At 45.3% G+C, this 21823-nt stretch overlaps 1 protein-coding gene across 10 annotated transcripts in view; it reads left to right on the top strand.

Annotated features, from left to right (window-relative positions):
* The window catches only part of AOPEP (aminopeptidase O (putative)), a 370314-nt gene that overhangs the window by 211876 nt on the left and 136615 nt on the right, over positions 1-21823 (top strand). For 7 of the 10 annotated variants that reach the window (XR_009008562.1, XM_057547855.1, XM_057547852.1 and 4 more), the window contains exons 6-7: positions 4715-4904; positions 9384-9493. Coding sequence is in view for 9 of the 10 variants with exons in the window: in XM_057547855.1 (XP_057403838.1) it covers positions 4715-4904; positions 9384-9493 (300 nt within the window). In the remaining variant the exon portion in view is untranslated. Of the gene's footprint in view, positions 1-4714; positions 4905-9383; positions 9494-10115; positions 12247-21823 lie in introns of those variants that run through there. The other 3 variants (XM_057547854.1, XM_057547850.1, XM_057547857.1) reach the window with 2 other exon arrangements.

Raw genomic sequence — 21823 nt, 5'->3', positions numbered from 1 at the left:
ATGTTGGCAGTTTTAGCCAAAATTCATTTAGATAAGTGAGTAGATGTTTTACTGACTCTTTGCTATTTAGAATTTTTATTTTTTATTTTTTGGCCGTGCTGCATGGCCTGCGGGATCTTATTTCCCCAACCAGGGATCCAACCTGGGCCCCCTGCAGTGAAAGCACGGAGTCCTAACCACTGGACCGCCAGGGAAGTCCCGCTATTTAGAATTTTTAAAGGAAAACGTATACTAACTAACACTAGCTTTTTCTCTCAAACCTAGATCCTTGTGTTGATCCGCTGTAGTAAGTTTTCTTCCAGTTTTCAGATCTGGTTTCCCCCTCAGGCTACCGAAAGGCCCATATCCCCGTATCCCCTAAGGCGCCAGTTTAAGACTACATGTGGCCACAGTGCGGGATGCCTGATGGAGCAAAGGGAAGGTTACTAGTCTCCACCGAGCAGTCTCAGAGCCAGAGGGGAGCAGGGGCCCTCCAGGTCATCTGGACCATCCCTTTGCCTTTGGGACGACAGACACGTCCCCTACCTTAGACTGCACTGGGGAGCGGGGCTAAGGGATTTCATTGCAGAGGTGAAGGGGCCGGAGCCGAGCATTTGGTTTCTAAATGCACCGAGTGAGGTACTGGCACAAATCACATCACACCTTACAGAGGAAGAGAAAGCATGTCCTGAGTCTAAGGGACAGCTAACTACGATTTGTCCTCCCTTTCAGATTGCCCCAGACTACTACTGAGTCTACCTTTCAGTTATCCAAATTAAGTTTGCAAGTAATTAAGTCATGCAAGTAAAAGTTGCTTTCCCATGATTATGAGGCCCTTAGAACTCTCCAGTTTAAGTCTGAAAGTACAGGAGCCTGAGTTCCCCTCTTTGTTTGTTTCTTCTTTCCTCTCTATAATGGGCTATTGGGCTCCACATGTTGTTGAGATTGTGAAAAACTTTGAACCCATAAGAAGTTCAAACTTGATGAATATGTGTCTGTTTCCTGGACAAACCTCCAAGGATCTGTACAAAAAGTGAATCTGCTCCCCCTGAGGGGAGTTGGGATCTGCTCCAGTATAATGGAGGGGTGGCCTGGAGCTCTTCTTGTCCTGAACCGAAAGCAATTTCCTGTCCTCTTGGTCCCCCTGCAGCCTGCAGGGCTGGAGCCCCCAGTGCTGTACGTCTCCCTGAGCAGCAAGGTGGGCCACGCTGGTCACGTCTCCCTGGACAAAGCAGAAATAAATCACACTCCAGCCCCTGCTTAAGATCTGATGAAATTCCCCATTTCCGCTCCAAATTGAATTCCTCCCGAAGGATTGGAGCAGCTCCCGCGTAATGAAGGCACTCCTTCCTCCTCTGCTAGAAGCATGTTTTAAATGAACTGACACAGCCTTCTAATCTGGGTGGGGAGGTAGCTTTTAGGAACAATCTTGAGAAACTGTTTTCAGACCAGAAATGATATTTTTAATCTTGAGGGGCAAGGCGGCAGACAGACAGTACCACGTGGCCTTTGTCGGGAGGCAGCCCCGCTGCTGGTGGTCTCCTGGGAAAGAAGGAGAACACGTGTCCTGCTGTCGCTCTGCCCACCCCCCTGCTCTGCCCCGCTGGCCTCCTAGATCACTTGCAGTGAAAGAGAATTTATGATGGAGAATACAAACAAGAGGGCTTGTACTTTTTGAGAGTTGAAAATATTACTTTCCCACCCATCTCTTATTTGAGAAAAATGATCAACTCTGTGATTTAAAAAAAAAAACCAAAACCAAAACCAAAAACCTTCTTTAGGATGAAGATGTCATTGAAGTGATTATCTTCTGTCCTCTGTAACGATGATGAATCAACAATTTGGCATTTGTAGAGGCAGTTGACACAGGCCCTTTCAGGGGAAAAAGGAAAAAGAAAAAAGAAAACCCGTTTTCAAATAGGGCCTGTCACAGTGAAGGCTGGTGCCCCGCTGGCTGATTAGGACCATGAATAAGATTCTGAGAACTCAGAAAGTGTGAGGAGCCCAGGGGTAAAACTTATAAATCAAGTGTAAGGTAGGAGTAGAAAATTCTAAACATTCATTTTGTTTTGAAGGTGGGCATGAAGCAGATTATCTGCTGGTAGAGGAATATTTAATATTATTCCTTGAAGTGAGTTTAAGAGCATTATACCTTTCTTCACTCATTGTTGGAAAAAGCAGCTTAAAAATTCTACTTAACATGAAAAATCCTGACATTTAGGTTCAAAAGGAGAGGAAGATATTCTCCTTGAAAAAAAAGTTCTATTGGTCCTTTTATGCCAGAATTTTGTTAATAACCCTTGAGAAAGGTTATCAAAACCGTACTCTGTGTTTTTAATTTAGTTTAAGAAAGAACCTATTTCCCTCATAGAAGCTATGATCCACAGGTAAAACCCAACCTTAGACGACAAACTCCGCTGCAGGAGGATTTGGGGTCTGGTTCTCAACTGGAAAATTGCTTTTCAGGGAGAAGGTCATGTTTTCCACTGATAACAGGGTCATTTATATCAAGTGAAACGCACATCCTCCAATCTAGGAGGAAGTTTAAGCTTTGGTCTTTCTCAGAAGACAGGAGGAAATATATTTCTCCCTGGCTAGGAAGAAAGTATTGAGGATGGGAAGTGGGAATTTAGGCAGCATTCCAGCAATGCCAGGGTCTGTCCTGAGCCCAACCAAGGCCAGAGTGGTATCTCCAAAGTACTGACAGGTGGGGAAGGAGGTCTGGTGGAGACAACAAAGACTGTTGAAGGGGAAAAATTACAGGACAGGAAAATGAAATGCCATCCCCCCACACACAGCTGCTTTTGTGCATTCCTTCAGGCCCTTGCAGACTTTGATATTTGCATAAAAGGGCCTGGCTCGGCTTCCACACTGGGACAAAGCAGCGAGCAGGTCGCTGTGGACAGAGCAGGCTTTTTCTTCGTGAACAGTCTCGCTGCCATGTCACAGTCATCAGCGTGTGTACGCTTCTTGGGCTGCGGGGTCGGCTCAGCCGTACCGTCTCTGTAACTGCGTGTGCACCGTCTGGGTCTCTGGCCAGCAGACCTTTCCAGCGCAGGCTGTCTGTGAGCCTGTTTACAAAGCCTGAAGTTGCTTCTGTTTTGCTTTAGCCAAAAGGGTGAAGTGCTGCCAGCAGTATGTCTGGAATGTTATTTACTTGGTACATTTCTGTGGCTTTTCTTTGCAGTGCTGCACATGCCAGAGCAAAGGGTCATTTACTTGAAAATGCCAGGTTTCGCAGTTTGTCTTCTCCATGGGGTGACTTTCTCAGGAAGAGGAAGTTTAGCTCCTGGGCCTCTGTTTCCTCCCTCCCTCCTTCCCTCCCTCTCACCCTTTTCCCTTTCCTTCCTGTCTGCCTTCCTTCCTTCCGTTTTGTTTTTTTTTTTTTTTTCCTGAGTTAGTGCTCTGAACTTCTGTTGTTGCACACTGCATCGCACCTTTGTATCCTAAATGCCCCAACTACACTTTTAATTCCTGGCGTTTCTGGTGGGCTCTGCCGGGATCCTGGCGGACACCTTCTCATTTGTGCGCCTGCCCTGTTATTATTTCACATGAAAGCTGCCTGTTTTGGCACACATGACTCCCGCGCTTTCAGTTGAGCTCTCTGAGCGGAACGGGCGATGCTCTGCAAGGCAAGTACAGGTGGGGTTTTCTCTACTGGCGGCCGTGGGGGCAGAGGACAAAACCGCAAGCCATCCTGGCTTGTGCAGAGCCCACACGATGGCAAATGCATGGCTTTTGAAGGAACGAACCAGTGTGTACAGCTTCTTAATTTGGAAGGTTTCACGACTGCTTTTGTTCAATCGATGGAGGAGAGATTTCTTTTTTTTTAAAGAGCAAATTCTTCATTCATAAGATGGTAAACAAGTCCTGGATAAATGAGAAATACCGAAGGTGGAAGCACAGGAGGTATTTCCTTTGCCTCTTCTCTCTTCAGCCTCCCTTCTTCCCGTTTCATCAATGCAATTCTAATCATGGTATTTGGGGTTTTAAAACAAGGTGTGGGAAATGAGATTAGATAAGTCTCCCTGGCTGGTACCAGCCCTGGAACCATTTGCACACCTGAGTGAGTTAATTCCCTTCTCTCTCTCTCTGCCTGGTTTTATGTCATGGGAACGTATAAGCATCTATAGATAGAAGATACCTTTGAAAATCTCGGCCTCACACAAACTCAGCCTTTATCAGAGTCTCTTGAAACCTCACCCGCTCATGGCACCTAGGAGTTTGTTGCCTCTGTAACCACCCTCAGTCTGAACCAGAAAATGTTTGGTTCCATTCTTCTCGGCTTTTCCCGTCCTTCTGCATGACTTCTCACTTTGTTTGTAAGCTGCTCGGATTTTTTGGCTGAAGGGTCTTCTTTGATCACTGTCTCGACAGCATGGGCTTCACATTCTCGCACCTGCTCTTCTTTTACAGTCCAGATTTCAGGGTAAGTGCTTCCATCACCTTGTAATTTCTTCAGTGTAAAACCTCGGTGCAGGTTGCTTATTACAGGTAATAGCTGCTTGATGACGGAGACGACTGCTTGGCAGAAAAGGCAACCTGAACCGCTGCCAGGAACTTAAACTGCCACTTTATTTGTTTCTAAAAGCATCTAAGCTGCGAGCCTATTGGTCGTGATCTAGCATGCACACGATAATAACAGGCTGGCAGGGCTGAGAAAGCCAGCCCTGGGGGCAGCCATGAGGACAGGCCCTGATAAGACTGTGTGTGTTTTCTCCCCCATGATCCACAGCCCACACCTCGTCTTCCTCTCTCAGAGCACCTTGACTGGAATGAGCCAGCTCTGTGGGACCCGTCTCTGCCATGAAATTGCTCATGCCTGGTTTGGCCTGGCTATCGGGGCCCGAGACTGGACGGAAGAGTGGCTCAGTGAAGGGTTCGCCACTCACTTGGAAGATGTATTCTGGGCCAAGGCGCAGCAGGTAGGTTTCAAGTGCGCTAAGCATTTCACTACCCAGAGTCAAGTTCAACTCAGAGTCTTCCTTTCATTCAACAGATAGGTACTGAGTGCTCATTATGCACTTAGGCACTTGTTCTATTTGCTTTGTAAATGGGAGGAGAGTCCTTGCTCCCCACGGGGTTCATGGTCTAGCGATGAGAGAGAGAACAGATAAACGACTACATCTTTAACATGTAGTGATGAGTAGTGTCAAGAAAATGAAGCCGGATAGAGAGAGGTAGGTTTAGTGCTGTTTTAGAAGGTGCTTATCAGAGAAGCTCTCTGATAAGGGGACATTTGAGCAAAGACTTGAAGAAAAGGTGGTGCTGTGCATACTCAAGCACTCTTTTGTGGTATGGTTGTGGTGTGTTTTGTTTTATTAAATAATGAGATGAAATTTTAAATCAGGAGTCATGATCTCAGATGTCTGCTGGCAAGTAATAAAGAATGAAGCAGTTGGTGTTATAGATTCGGGAATGGTAAGGACTGTGGCAAACCGGAAGCTTCTCCTCAGTTCTAACCGATTGCTGTCATGCTGAAAGGAGGGCTCAATACAACCTGGACTTCTAGTTTTTTAAAGGAAATTATGACTCTGGATTTTTATGTGAAATTTACTAATTTAAAAAATATGCAAACCAAACATACACCGAGGCCAGACCTAGTCAACACACTCCCAGTTTACAACCTCAACTTTTTTTTTTTTAACTTTATTTTTATTTTAAAAAAATTTTTAACTTAGGTAAAATTGACCTATAACCTTACACTAGTTTTGGGTGTACAACATAATAATTCTATGTTTGTATACATTGTGAAATTATAACCACAAGTCTAGTTAACATTAGTCACCTTACATAGTTACAATTTTTTTTCTTGTGATGAAATCTTTAAGATCTACTCTTAGCACTTGCAAAAATGCAATACTGCGTTATTAACTATAGTCACCTTTCTGTATATTACATCCCCAAGACTTGTTTATTTTAAAACTGGAAGATTGTACGTTTTGACCCCTTCACCCACTTCTTCCACTTTCTGACCCCTGTCTCTGGCAACCACCAGTCTGTTCTGTGAATCTGTGAGCTTTGGTTTTTATTGTTTTTTACAACCTCAACTTTAAAGAATTAGCCACCAGCAATAAGGAAGATACGGCAGCTAACCGGCTTCCTGCTTATTTTCTAATTTCTAATATTTGGCTACTTCTGTTCCCTACCATCTCTACACACTGGACTACTTGACTTTTTCTGAAATTCCCAAGTTTGTGCATATCTGCATGATTTTGTTCAAGTTCCTTCTGCCTGTTGAAGTCCTATTTATCTTTCACTAGCAGCTCAAGGTCACCTTCCCTTGATAGCCCAGACTGTTCATCTCACTCACAGTTCAATAATACTCTTCTAGAAACTTCAGATTTCCACTGTATTTGTATTTACTCACCTGTTTTTTCTCGCTTTTTTCTTCTTCTTTCTATCGTCATGACTAGACTGTGACCTCTTTCAAAGTGGCACTGTGTCTTACTCATCCTCCCCCTTTCACACCTTGGCTGTAGAGCTAGCAGCGTGCATAGCTGTGTCCCCCTCCACAAAGAATCCTGTGGAGAGAGGCCACCTGGAAGATTCTCGAGCAAAGGGGCTGGGTTTGGAGTCAGACCAGACTTGGAATCCCAGCTTTGCTGTTTACAGTAGGTTATATAGCCTCCCTGAGCCTCAGTTTCCTCATTTATAAAATGGGTATAGGAATGCTTAACCTTGCAGAATGAAAGGGATAGTGTGTGAATGAGCTTAACACAGTGCCTGACATGTGGAGGGTGTTCAAGAAATACCAGTTCTCCTTTCTTGTTCTCTTCCTCTTTGATTTTGCCACTACCTTGCACATAGTAGGCATTCAGCAAGGATTAAATAGGTTTAGTGTAAATGTGCCTCTTTCACCATCACTTCCCTGAGGTACTTCTTCCATCCTGAGACAATCAGATTTATGCTATTCTTCATAATCGTGAGTGTATGTCAGGCATCTGATGATCATCTCTCTGTCCTTTATCTCCTGAATCCCCAAAGAGCGCTCCCCCTTTGTCCTTCCCCTTGCCTGTACCCCCTGGAATCTCTTTGCTTGTGTCCCCCCTCCAGCTGCCCTACCTTACATCTGTCTCTACCAAAAAAGGCACGATGCTGGCTTGGCTGCATCTCACAGCTGCACAACTTCCATGTGTCCATTCTGTGCTAGATCTGTAGGGGTAAAAGGATAAGACTACAACGCTGCTCTGAAAGAGGTCAGAGTCTAATTTTGAAGATAAGGAAAGCACACAGTAGAAGGAAGAAGAAAATAAGTTAGAAAAGAGAGGTAAACACCAAATATTGTGGGAGTTCACAGGTAGAAGAGGCTGGGTATGAGAAAATCCAGAAAGCCTTCTTGGAGGAGGTGACTTCTTGTGGGCCTCAAAGGGAATGTAGGAGTTGAAGTTTCTCTATCCCTCCTTTTCTCTTAACCTGGAGTAGGGGGCAATCCACCTCATCATCCTTTAAGGTACATGCAGTAAGTCTTCAATATGTGAAAACATGGACACTGCTGAAGCAAAGTGGCCATTCTAGAACCAGCACAAAGTTTGGAAACATTTCCAGAGTACATCCATTGCTCTGGCCCCTTCCTTGAAGGTTGAGTTAGACTGAGCTGCTGTCGGTCCCTGACAAGTGTTCACAGCAAGCCTCCCAAGCAGGAGAGGAGTGCTCCTTGGGGCAAGAAAGGGTGGGCTGCCTCACGGGACTCCCAATCAGCAGGTCACTTCATCACTGAACAGGGTGTGAGGGTGCAGTGTTGTTTGCTGCCCAGGAGACTGCACTGTGCAGCACCGAGCATTAGCAAGTACAGCAAAGGGGAGTGAGAAATCTTTGAACAAGGAGATAGAAACCCACATTCCTCTCAGAGTGGCATTCTGTAGGGAGAGGTGAATTGAGTTAGTGGCAAGTTGAATCGTATAACTTGTCATCAACTTGGAGAAAGTCTAAACTCCTTCACAGCTGTCATAGTCAGCTCGGGCTGCCATAACAAAGTACCACAGACCAGGAGACTTAAACAACAGACACTTGTTTTTCTCATAGTTTGGGAGGTTGGAAGTCCAAGACCAAGGTGCTGACAGGCTTGGTTTCTGGTGAGGCCTCTCTTCCCTGGCTTGGGGAGGGCCGTCTTCTCACTGTGTCCTCACATGGCCTTTCCTCAGTGCACACATGGAGAGAGAGTTTTAGTGTCTGTTCCTCTTCCTATAAAGACACCAACCCTATTAGATTAGGGCCCCATCCTTTTGAACTCATTTAACCTTAATTACCTCCTTAAAGGCCCTATCTTCAAATACAGTCACAGTGGTGATTAGGGCTTCAACGTGATTTTTGCTGGGGAAGGGGACACAACTCAGTCCACGACAACAGGACACACACAGTGTCTTGATCACCTGGCCTCTGCTAGCTACTTGGCACCTCTGTCCCTCCCTGGCTGGCAGCCTGCTCCCTGCCTGACCCTAACCGTCACCATTTTTAAAACATTTCACACTCTTTCCAGGCCCCACGAGCTTTGCACATGCTTTCCATCTTCCTGAAATTCCTCCTCCCGTGGCTGGCTCCTGCTTTCCCTGGGGAACACCTCCTCAGGAAAGCCTTCTGACCACCCTGGTTGCCCAGGTGGCATCTGGGTTCTTCCTTAACCCCTGCCGTCACTGAATTCTGATGGTTACTGTGCTTATCTGTCTCCCTGGACTCCTCACGTTCAGAGCTGTGTCCATGATGTCCTCAGGGCCTAGCAGAGAATCAGTAAATATCTGTTGGGGGAACTATTAGGGACCTTTAATTCCCAGAAATGCCTGTAGACACTGGCAGTTCCCTCCCCAGTGGATGCTCTGCTGCCCTCCCTTGTGGGGTTACAGCCATGGGGCCTTGTGAGCACATCGAGTGACAGCAGCCAATTCTGACCAGTAGGGCAGGGTGCGATGGCCTTCCCCCCAACCAAGAGTCAGTCCAGGCAGTGCACTCTTTCTGGTTATATGCAAACGGAATCATCTGGGTTGCATTAGCTGGCTGCACTGTAAACAGCCCTTAACAAAACTGAGGGCTGGGAAAAGTAGGAGGTAAATGGAGAGGACCTTTCCCACCCTGTGCAAGAAGACAAAGCAGGAAAAGGCTGGATGGGATCAGAGTGGAAATGGCTCCCTAGGGAGGTCTGCTCTTTCCAGGCCAGGGGTGGAGGTGAGGGAGCAGGGGGAGGTTCCGGGGCCAGGGGGCACCTCCCAAACAGGCAGCGCAGGAGTGAGGGCTGGGTCTTTGTTTGAGGACCTAAGAGGCCCTTTCTGATGGGGCGCAAGGTGCGGCGGGGACTGTCTGTGCCATCCCCCCTGAAACAAAGCCAGCTGCTCCAGCGGTGGCTCTGACCCCGCGGGAGGACAACAGTGACTGTGTCCTGAGCGTTTGTGTTTGTGTGTCTGTGCTCCAAGCAGCTGGCCCCCGACGAGACCCAGGAGCAGCAGGAACTGAGGGCTTGCCTGCGCTGGCGTCGCCTCCAGGACGAGGTGCGGAACTCCCCGGAGGATATGCAGGTGTTGAGGTAAAGCACTACGTGATCCCGTTACCTTCCGGTCCTCCCCATCACGCTCCTCCTTTCCTGCAAGGCACGTCCAGGCCATCTCTTAAATCTGCTGTGTTTCCTTTTTAAATTAAATTGGGCTAGATTACTCATCTTCCCAGGGATGTGATTGTTATGTTTTAAGTCTTTCAGGGTGTGGGTTTGGGTTTGCCTTCTGACATTTTCCTGGTGTCTCTGTTCAGGAAAAAACTAGCACAAGGCCATTTCCGGGACCAAATTCTTCATTTGAAGTTCTAATAGTTACTTTATGTGGTGGCTGTGGACTTGGAGAAGGTTAGGGTCTGGTAGCCTGGCAGACAGTAACTCTTTAAAGCCAAAAGGAAAAAAAAAAACTTTTAAGAAAATATTGATTCCTAAGTGTTTAGTAGTAACAGATGTTTGTGTCAATGGGGCCTTTTGTTCCGGATGTGTCCCGGCAGGAGGCCACTCCTGTGCTGGTGGGAGGATTCTACTCTCAGCTCCTGTGTTGTATTTTCAGAGCGTGTCTTGCAGCACTGGTAGGGTTACTTCTTGCCGTGTTCCCATTTTTTTTTTTTTTTTGTCCCTCTCTGTTTGCTTGTTTTTTCTCCACTTCTGTAAATAGTTGTTTATCTGAAACCTTGAGCCTCGGCCCCAGGAGCACTGTGATTGCTATGGCAACAGAAGCTTTCATCCTGTCCCCTCTTGACTGGAGCCAAGCCTTTGGAATCTGCCGTCAGACAGGTGGGAAGGCAGCCGTCCGGGAATCACCCCTCATTTTAGATGGCAGCTCTGAAGGCCAGTCTACCGCCTGGGTAGAAGCCTGCCTGGACCGGTCCTGTTGTTGTTTGTTTTTACATAAACATCCCTCTCCGTAGGACTGCCCACTGAGGCCAAAGTCTGAGGGGAATGCCGAGCCCAGCCTGGCCCCAGCGAGGCTCGCCAGTCTTTTGTGCAGCACGGCAGCGCAGGGTGTGGCCGCTCTTCCCACGGAGAGGTCCTCTCTCGCACGCTAACCGCTGGCGTCTGCTGACTCATCCATTGTTTAGGAAAGCCGGAGCCGGGAGCCCTGTCTTCCCCACCCAGCGCCACTGGGCAAGCATCCGTTCACTCAGCCAGTGGGACGGCTACACCCACCGCCAACGTGGACAGGGTCCCTGCTCTCATGGAACTTTCACTAGCAGGGACTCTCTTGTAGGCACAGCTAGCTGCAGGTGGTGAGAAGTGCTGTGAAGGGAACGCGGAGATTCACAGTAAAGAGGCTGGGGAATGCCTCTCTGAAGAGCACCAAGGCCTGAGGCAGGAAAGGGCTTGCCATGCTGGTGCTCGAGGGGCAGAAAGGAAGGCAGTGTGGTGAGAAGGACGGGGAGAGGCAGGCAGGAGCTAGATCATCCAGCCTTACCCTGAGCGCGATGATGGAAGCTGCCCCAGGGCCTTCAGCACGGAAGGAGCCTTGTCTGCCTTGTGCTTTTACAGGGCTGCTCTGGCCGCTGTGTGGCACGGACTGCAGGCAGCAGACAAAAAGCCAGGAGAAGGGTTAGAACGTTGTGTAGTCCACGTTAGAGGTCCTGGTTGTGGCAGGGCAGGCACAAGAAGCAGACCTATTTAAGACATGTTTTGGCAGTGGCACTGGCAGATCTTTGGTCTATTGAATGTGGAGAAAAGGAGATTGAAAGTGTCCAGAATGACTGCTAGGATTTTGACCTGAGCAGCTGAGTAGACAGGTGGTGATGCCATTTGGTGAGATGGTAAAGACTTCGGGAGGAGCAGGCTTTGGAGGGAAGAATAAAGATTCCAGTTTTGGGCTTCCCTGGTGGCGCAGTGGTTGAGAATCTGCCTGCTAATGCAGGGGACACAGGTTCGAGCCCTGGTCTGGGAAGATCCCACATGCCGCGGAGCAACTAGGCCCGTGAGCCACAACTGCTGAGCCTGCGCGTCGGGAGCCTGCGCTCCGCAACAAGAGAGGCCACGATAATGAGAGGCCCGCGCACCGCGATGAATGAAGAGTGGCCCCCACTTGCCGCAGCTAGAGGAAGCCCTCGAACAGAAACGAAGACCCAACACAGCCCAATAAATAAATAATAATTAAGAAAAAAAAAAGGTTCCAGTTTTGCATGTGTCAAGTTTGACATGCCAAATAGATATTCAATATTGAAAACTCAGTGGGGTTTACAAGTCAGGAGCTCATTGGAGAGACTGGAACATTCAGCCTATGGATACTTAAAATTCTGAGCACGTTGAAATTACCAGCTAGAGAGGAAAGTGAGAGAAGAGGTTGAGAGGAGGATGAGGACCCAGTGGAGGAGCTGGGGAAATCAGTGTAGAGGAAACCCAGATGCTGGGAGTCATGGAAGTCAGGAAAGAAAATGCCGGATGCTGCTGAGGGGTGTGTAAAAGGGAGGGAGAGAAGTGACCTTGGGTTGGACCGCATGAAAGGTGTTGGTGACCTTGACATGCATGCATTTATTCATGAGCTGTGGGGAAGGGAGCCCGATTGAAGTGGGTAGAGGAGTGAATGGGAGGTCAGGAAGCAGAGACATTGAGTGTGGACTTTGTGAGAGAAGTTGTGCTGGGAGGGGAGGGAAATGAGGGTCAGGGAGGTTTGTTTTAAGGTGGCTGATGCAGGAACAAGCTTATGTGCGAGCTGTATAACTGGGCCAATTCTGCCAGCTCTCAAGACTCAGTTTCCCCACTCTCCAAGTCTCTAAGTCCCTTTGATGCCCCCAGTTCTGTATGACCATAGACCATCGGTTCGGGTAAGGAAACTATAATTAACAACAGTTGGTGAAATGTGTTCCCAACTTATAAGCAGTCAGATGGACACTGGGAAGTCAGTGCACATGTGTGGAGAGCCTTGTCTCTGGGGTTCGTGGAGCTTCTGATGTCCAAGAGCTTTTCCTTTGTGTGTGGAGCTGGGAGAAGGAATACGCTATTTTTAGAGCCTTGTGCTAAAAGGCTTATTATGGCATTTGTTTTTCTTTTTCTTAGTATTCAGAAATTGTGTTTGCCTAAATTTAGGCTAACCATGAAATGAGTGCATTTGAAAGATTTGTTGCACATCAGTATGGAAAATATTGTTATCAGATGCACTTACAATGAAGAGGAAATGTTTCTGAACCTGCCCCAAATTATATAGTCTAGGTTTAGTTTATTCCCATCCCTTAGAATTCTCCCTTAAATGGGCTCAGAGAACCTAGAAATGACTGACAGTGAAAGGAAGAACCAGAGTTGTAAAAATTTGGTCTCAGATTTTTGTTTTAGTACACAAATAAGACATTGGGAAAGAAGTCTCTTAAAACAATGCAGTAGTCAAAGATGCTATCTTTTTTCTTTCTTGCTTTTAAGATACCCCATGGTCTTCAAATGATGGACCAAGAACAATTTAGAAGTCTTGGTTTCACGTTGCCAGAGGCAATGGAAACTTCTCCTACCCATCTTTGCAGCAACTTTCAACATGGTTGACCACTCCCTCTTTCTAAAAACACTTTCTTCTCTTGGCTTCTGTGTCACACTCTCCTTGATTTCCTTCTACCTCACTGCTGCATCTTCCCCACCTCTCCTGCTGGCTGTTTAACATCTTCACTTAGATGACTCATGGCTTTGAAAGACCAGTTAAGGTGTCCAACATCATACAGCCAATAAAGAGCAGAGTGGGGATTGAAACAATTCTCTTTTCCTTACACCATCTCCCTGCCTCCAAAGAACTCGATATAGCATTTAGTTGCATTAAAAAAAAAATACTCCAGGTATCTTGAACTGTGGAAGGACATGAAGGTCGGGTTGAAAAAAGTATCCTTGGGCAAAGTATCTTTGTCTTTTTACACATGACAGTGTGTGTCTCATTATTTCAGTCGATATAGGGAAACAGGAAAACTCAATATTGCGTTGATGATAGCTATTGGAGGGGTATTGATAAAGTGAGAAGAGAAAAATTAAAATTATGTTTGTCTCTGACTTGCTAATTTCAGTAATTTATAAGAACTGTTTTCCATTTGTGCCTCCCATATATCCAGTGTTGAATCATGGCTCTCATCAAATGTGTCTTAAATTGACCTGGTTGTAAGTTTCATTTGGTTAAAACAGTTCCTTGTGTTTTCCGAGGTTTCTCAGCCTTCACTGGCTGGGGAGCCCGTAATGTGGCTGCAGGCTCCCGAGGCATAGTTTCAAAATGCTAGGGTCACATTACTGGCTCCATGCCTTTTCCCATTTGTTAATTATTAAAATGCCTTTCCCGTAGATGAGACCCCAGTGGCTCTCTCCAGACTTTCCCTCACCTCTCCCTCCACCAGGCCTGGGCAGAACCGTTTGCCGTTCACAGCCTGATCTTACTGCTGTTCCACTCTGCCCTGCCTGGCTGCCACCGCTTTGCCCTCTCCTATTCGTTCCCCCAACCCCCCCACCCTTGTCCAGTGCAGCAGCCATGACTCTTGACGAGGAAGATGCCAGGGGGCTTCTGAAAGGCTCCCGTGCCTTTGGTCTCTAGGGTACAGCTGCATCAGCGTCTTCCCTCTAAGTGCTTTCAGTTAGTGTATCATGACAGGCCGGCGGGATGGAAGAGCTACGGTGGCGGGGTCAGAAGAAATCTCTGTTGGTTTTTATAGTTTGTGATTTATTATCACTTCCCCCTTTTTCTGGATTCATTGTTAAAGTCAAGCTCGTGCTGAGAAAAACGTTAAAATATATCACGTTGAGTAGGCGCTGACAAGCCCAGAGTCTGACGTGGCTCTTTCTAGCTGCTGCCTCCACAGTTGATACAATTCTAGAGAAATGCAGACTCTTTTCCCATCTTCCTCATGAATCCCTCACCCCCCTGGTTCCAAAGACATCCCATAATAATAATAGGGAAAACCCCCCAAGTATGTAACTCTGTCTACAGCCAAAATGAAATGTGCATGCCACAAGTTCTGTGAGTTTGCATGATGCCTAAGCACTGTGTATTCCATTTAACCAGTGAGACTTTTTTCCATTAAAAGCCTATGTGTAAACCTTCTCTAGTATTCATGAAGTTTTCACCTTTAAAGTTTTTTTCAAGATTTTTATTTCTAGTCCTTGAAGAACATAGCAATCTTTCCCACCCACATGTGGGAACGTGTCCATTCGCAGCCGCACAAGCCTCCCTCATGGAAAAGCTCCAGCCCAGAGCTTCACTGCTGGGCCTGAACACTCCCCAGAATTCTTCTTCAGTCTCCACTGGCCCTGCAGGCATAAATAAATCCCTTCACTCCTCCTTGGGCAGCTCCCTTCTCCTTGCCTATGGTATTTATTCCAGACCTTCCCCATGCTCTCTTCCTTCTCTGGCCTCCTGTCCCACAGGGAAAACGGAGGCCACCAGCCTATTCTCCCTTTGATTCTGTAAGCACACCAGCATCCACGTCTACCCTGACCTCTCAGATGCCTGAGTGCCACCTTGTCAGTCTCAGTACAGCTAAAGACAATTTTCTGGTTCCAGAAACAGAACTAGAAATGAATGTGCCTTGATGCAGATCATAGAGCTACATATATAAGTGAGTTTTGGAACCCTCTGCCCACGAGGGAGAAGGGAAGGAGGACCTGTACACCAAGGGGGGATGAAGCTCTCATGACTTTGGATGTGAACTGGGGTCACAAGTCCAGGGAAACTTTTTCCTCAGGGCATTGTGCCCTTATGATCATCAGATTCTGTAAACATATTTCAGTTCTTACCTTATTGGGTTCCTCTGCTTCCTTTGGTACTGTTAATAACTCTTCCCTTCTGGAAATTTCTACCACCTGACTTTCATGACTGGCCCTCTTCTGGTTTTCTTTGGCCCCCTCTGCCTTCCCTCCTCTATCTCCTTCACAGTCTTCTCTTCATCTTCCGTCTCTCAGAGTTGGTCTTCCCCAGGGGGCCCCCCTCTTCGCTGCTCATCCTCCTGGAGTGGTCTCATCTAAACACCCTCTCTTAGGTGGGGTTACCCAAAAGCAGATGAAATTCGTGTGAAAGAGATTTGTTAGGAAGAATTCCCAGGAGGGGAAAATGGAAGGGAGAATGGAGGGCCAGGCCGGGGTGCCATGTTATCAAGTCAGGTTACACAGGATTGCTCTGGAAGCCGTGTGGGTCAGCTTCAGAGTGGTCCTCATCAGGGGCAAGGGGCCCAGAGTGTAAATATCCCTGCAGCTGTCATCATTGCTTAGAGAGTACATTCCAGGTGCTTCTGGTTCTTGTGTTCATAGGCAGAACAGGCTCAGGCAACCTGAGGGTCACATCTGAAAAAGAGTCTCAGGGAACATGCCAAGAGCTGATGTGCACACAAATGATAAATGCGTCCCATGGGATATGAGTGGGGCATGGGCACTGCTGGCCACAACTCCCGTCTGTGCTGGAGGCTTCCAAGTCTCCAGGCCAGCCTAGCTCTCTCTTAAAGATCAGATGTGAGTGCTGAACTGTCCATTTGACATCATCTCTTCCTGGTTGCCCTACATCTCACAGTGGTAATCCTCTCTCCCACTCCCATCTGCTCACCTCCAATAGCACTGAACTCATCCCTGGTAGCACAAGTTCACACACTCATCCAAGGTAGAGACCTGGGAAACTTGTCCAATTCCTCCCTCTGCTTTACTCCCCCACCCCTGGGAGGGTTTAAGCCTTCACTATGAACTTACCTCATAAGTCTTTCTCAATTCGACCTTTCTCCACCCCTAATACCACTGTCTCTCTCTGTTTAGAGCTTAATGGCTTGCTTGCACCAATCTAATATCCTCTGACTTGTTTTTTCTACCTGTAGTCTTGCCCCGTCAAATCCATCTTCCTCACTGCCACTGAGGAGCTCTACTTAACACCCATTATGATTCTGCCACCTCCTTGCTTAAAACTCTTCAAAGGTTTCCCCTTGTCTCCAGGAAAAACTTCCACAGCAGGCAAAGCCCGGCACACCATCGCTCCCATTTTTCTGGTCTCTTCTCTTACCATTCTTTGCTTCACTCTCTAGCCACCCCAAATAGTTCATAGAACTCTACTGTTATTAGTTTGCCAGGGCTGCCATAACAAAATTCTACAGACTGGTATGTGGCTTAAACAGCAGAAATTAATTTTCTTGCAGTTATAGAGGCTAGAAGTCCAAGATCAAGGTATCAGCCGGTTTGGTTTCTTCTGAGGTGTTTCTCCTTGGCTTGCAGATGGCTGCCTTCTCTTTGGGTCCTCACTTGGTCTTTTCCCTGTGTGTCTGCACTCCTGGTGTCTCTTTGTATGTCCTAATCTCTTCTTATAAAGACACCAACCAGATTGGATTAAGGTCCAACCCAATGGCCTCGTTTTAGCTTAACTCCTTCTTAAAGGCCTCATCTCCAAATGCAGTCACATCCTGAGGTACTAGGGGTTAGGGCTTCAACATAAAAATTTTGGAGAGATGTAATTCAGCCCATAACATCTACTGTCTGCCTGTTCTTTCTTATCTCCTTGCCTTTTTTTCATATTGTCTCTATTTAGAATATCCTTCCTTTGTTGCATGACTCCAGATCATTCTGACTCAGCACAGGTATCACTGCCTTCCAGAAGTCTCAGGCCCTACCCTGACAGGGTAAGCTGGTGACCCTCCTCTCTACCCACTAAATGCTCTGCTTGTATCTCCACCCATGACCTTACTACATTATTTTATGATTATATTTAGAATGAGCCATATTAAATTGCCAATATTTGACTATTTTTAACCTATAAAAACAGTGTTTTCACATTGCCCAGCTTGATACATCTCTCTTCTGACCCATCAACCTTTTGAACCTAGGGACTATGTCTTCTTTGCTTCTGTATACCACAGTGCTTGGCACTGAGTGGGTGCTTGATAAATATTGAAGAAGTGAATGCTGTAGACAACATGATCTCTGTCCCTGAGTTTCTTTGTATATTATTCAGAGAGTTGAAATATTGGTCACAAGACAATAGATAGACAAATTCTAGGCTGCACCCTCAGAATTCAAAGAGCTGAGAGTTGAATATTGGTAAGCTTAGTTAGAAAGGGCCATTGGGAAGATGTGAGGCTTGAGCTGGGATGGTGAGAAAGAATTTCACTGAGGCTGGTAAAGCAGTGAAGGGAGGGGAACTCAATGAGCAAAGCCTGGCAGGCATAAACAGTGAATTGACTGTGGAAATGTCCATTAAGTGAGAATGGGTTTACTGAAGAGGAGAGCCATTAAGAACCTATGAGACTGAAGGTGGACCAGGCTAAGTAATGGAGTTCCTTAGATGCCAAATTCAAGAGTTTGCGTGTGACCATCCAGGCGGTGGGGAGCTATTTTCAGTTCCAAGAATGATGTAATGCAAACGGAGTTCTGGGAAGATTACCCAGCCTTTGGGATAACACATGATCAGATAGACAGAGTGGAGAGGCCAGATAGAATTAGGTGGCTGTTTCAGGAACCCAGACCTGAGATTAGAAGAACTTGGAATCCTCTTCTTGGATGGCCTAATAAGGCTCTGAAAGAGTCGCTCTGGAGTTACTCAAAACTGATTGAAATGTCAATACAGCTTCAAGAAGTCTTCTAATAATATGATGTAAAGCTATCCCTGATCGCAGATAAGGATGGACCCAATAAAGGAACTGGTTGAATATGTGAGCTTTGTGAAGTTCATTACGACTTTGAAGAGAGTGAAGGGCAACAGTCCCAGTGCCTTCTTGACCAAGACCTGGTCTATTCTGCCTCATTTTAGAGAAACATCAACTGAAGATGCAGAAGTGAACTCTCTCCGGGGCTTGTCAGTGTTCAGTTCTCAACGCAGGAAAAGTAGTATAGGGTTAAGCAAGCCTGGAAGACAAACTGCCTGGATTTGAGTTCAGTGCTGACTCCACTACTTGCCATGTGACGTTGAGAGTTCCACGACCATACTGAGCTTTAGACTCCTCGCTGTAGAATGGAATGGGAATAATAACACAACAGTTTCCACTTTATAGGTGAGTGTGAGGAATAAATGCCATGAGTACGTGCAAATCATTTAGAACACATGTGTTAGGTTGAATCACAGGAAATTGCCATTCTGATGGATCTAAAATAACTGATTATCGGCAATTTCCTGTAGTTCAACCTATAGTAAATACTCAACACATGTTAGATACTGTCATCTAGACCCTCTGGCACCTGATAAAAGTTTGCCCAACAAGTGACAGAGGCACAGGGACACAGCCCCCACGGGCAGCCTCACTCTCCCTCCTGGTTCATTCTGGTTTCTGTCTCTGCTTTCACTGCTGCCACCCTCCGGATGGCAACCACAGAGGCATCCTCCTCATCTCTCTTTAACAACCAGAGCCTGGAAACACCTGCTTTTCCTCCTCACAAACTTACAATTGGCTGGAATGTTCAAAAAGTTAATTTTGCTAAGAAGTTAAGAGAATATTTTTTTTAAAGTGCAAGAGAATGCCTGGTTACAAATGAAAAGGATAGGATTAAAAGCAAACCATCCCCTCCCCCCCCCCAAAAAATCTGAATGTTAAACAAAGATGCTCAAATGAATAGCTTGAGGGAAGAATTAACTTGGCAATGCTTCTAAGACTAATGGGATCCTCATACCTTCCTGGAACCTACTTCTGGTCTAATCTCTACATAAGGGCCACCCTGGTGTCCCCTCTGGCTCAGCTCTGTACAGCTTCCCTGGCCCCTGTACAGAATCTGACTACCGCCCTGAGAAGAAAAACGTTCTTGCCTCTATGGCCTTCAAGAGTTCTAACCTGAGCTCGGACCACTGGCACTGGCCTGTGAGGTTCCTAAATCTCTACCTCTGTATCCTGGAGCTTCTGCCCTCCACCCTCCATCACTCAGGCTTGGGGTCCCCTCCACCCCATTCTCCCTGTCCATTTTTTTTTTGCTGTTTGTTTGTTTGTTTTGCTTTTTTAATTTGAACCACACATGCTAGGCATGTAGACTGTTTCTACCCTTTTGTGACTGGAGGCTTCTGTACCTGTGCCAGCATTTTCTGAAAAACTTGAGGGCTCTCAGCCAGCCAGAAACAGACTCTGTCCTTTCCTGTCTCAAAGGCCAGCTCCACCCCCTTGAGCTGCCCACTCAGTTCCTGTTTCCTGTTGGAGGGACACCCTCAGCTCTCACTTCTTTTACCCAGCAAAGATGACAGACATATCCTGAATAGTTGAACTCAAATAACCCTTACTTCTTCATTTTTCTAGACCATTCTCTGGTTACTCATCACTCAGGTATTTCTAAGGCAGGGGTAGAATTCTCTTTTATAGGCCCCTAATAACATACTTACTGTACGTGGTGTTTCATTTTTGCAATAACACTTGGTGGAGTTTTTTTAATATAGAAAAACATAAAGAAGGAATAAAGTAGTTCATAATCACTATTTAGTTAACCATTTTTTTAAAAATACAAGTATATCACAGGAAATTTCAGCTTAGAAAAGTATAAAATTCCATCCCCACCACCGTAGTCCTCTCCCTAAGGTAATCACTGCTAGCATTTTCTTGTGACTCCTTCAGAAAATAAATTTTATAAGTATATGTGCATAATTTTTCTGTATTGCTGCCCTGTGGGGCACTGATTCATTATAACAGTATTTGCCCATGAAATATTTTCTTAAAAAATAATTCATCTCCATAAACCAACCTATAATAGTTCACTCCTATTTTGCTCATCCTTGGAGGATATCTCATGCCCTCAGCCAATCCTAGCACTATGTATATTACATTCTTAGCTAATGAGTGTTAGTTTCCCATTCAGAAAAACTCTCAACCAGTGAGTACTTTCTCATGTAATCCTAAATTGACTCTGTTCTACAAATTATTTGCTTACTCCCTGCAGGTCTCCCCCATGCTCCCCAAAACTATTGTGTTTTGGCCAATAGTTTTGACCAAGAATGGCTGACAAAAACTGTGCAACTGTTTGACTGAACCTGCTTCAAAGACACATAATGTCTTTAATATGTAGTAAGAAAAACTTCTTGCTACATATTAAAATCCAGTTTTATGGGACTCCTCCCCCTTTCAAGTCAGTGGTTGAGGAGAGAAGGGATAAAAAAGGGGGACTGTATTTCTGTTAAACATTGTACTGGAGGGTCTAGCCAAGGCAATTAGGCAAGAAAGTGAAATAAAAGACATCCACGTTGGAAAGGAAGAAGTAAAACTATCTTTTTGCAGATGACATAATCTTATATATAGAAAATCTGAAGGAAGGAATCCTCCCCCAAACACTGTTAAAACTAATAAACAAGTTCAGTAAGATTGCAAGATACAAGAGCAATATACAAAAGACAGTTGTGTTTCTTTTTTTAAATTGAATATTGTGTTAGTTTCAGGTGTACAGCAAAGTGATTCAGTTATACATATATATATGTATACATGTATATTCTTTTTTTCTATTCTTTTCCATTTTGGTTAATTACAAGATATTGAATATAGTTCCCTGTGCTATACAATAAATCCTGTTGTTTATCTATTTTATATATGGTAGTGTGTATCTGTTAATCCTGAATTCCCAATTTATCCCTCTCCCCAACTTCCCCTTTGGTAACCATAAGTTTGTTTTCTATGTCTGTGAGTCTCTTTCTGTTTTGTAAATAAGTTCATTTGTACTATTTTTTAGATTCCACATATAAGTGATATCATATGATGTTTGTCTTTATCTGACTTATTTCACTTAGTATGATAATCTCTAGGTCCATCCATGTTGCTGCAAATGGCATTATTTCATTCTTTTTTATGGCTGAGTAATGTTCCATTGTGTATACTACACCTTCTTTATTCATCAAGAGAGTTGTGTTTCTATACACTAGCTATAAATAATCTGAAAAGGAAATTAAAAAATAAATTCATTTATAATAACATCAAAAATGATAAAATACTTAGGAATAAATTTAACAAAAGAAGTGCAAAATGTATACTGGAAACTACAAAACACAGTTGAAAGAAATTAAAGAACTAAATAAATGGAAAAGCATCTTGTGTTCACGAATTGGAAGACTTAGGGTCATTAAGATGCCATCCTCCCTACACTGATCTACAGATCCAGGATAATCCTTGTTAAAATTTCAGTGGCCTTTTTTTTTTTTTGCAAAAATGGACAAGCTGATCCTAAGATTCACATGGAAATTCAAGGGACCCAAAATAGTCAAGACAGTCTTGAAGAAGAAGAACAAAGGTGGAGTACTCATACTTCTCAGTTTGAATACTTACTACAAAGCTACAGTACTCAGGACAGCGTGATACTGGCATAAGGACAGATATATAGATCAGTGGAATAAAACTGAGAGTCTAAAAACAAACCCTTTCATTTATGGTCAGTTGGTTTTTGACAAGGGTGCCAGAACTATTCAATGGGGGAAAGAATATTCTTTTCTACAAATGTTCATGGGACAACTGGATATCCACATGCAGA

The sequence above is a fragment of the Balaenoptera acutorostrata genome, chromosome 6, assembly GCF_949987535.1.
Source record: "Balaenoptera acutorostrata chromosome 6, mBalAcu1.1, whole genome shotgun sequence".
NCBI classification, from domain to species: Eukaryota; Metazoa; Chordata; class Mammalia; order Artiodactyla; family Balaenopteridae; genus Balaenoptera; species Balaenoptera acutorostrata.
This window is presented reverse-complemented; position numbering and strand designations above follow the sequence as displayed.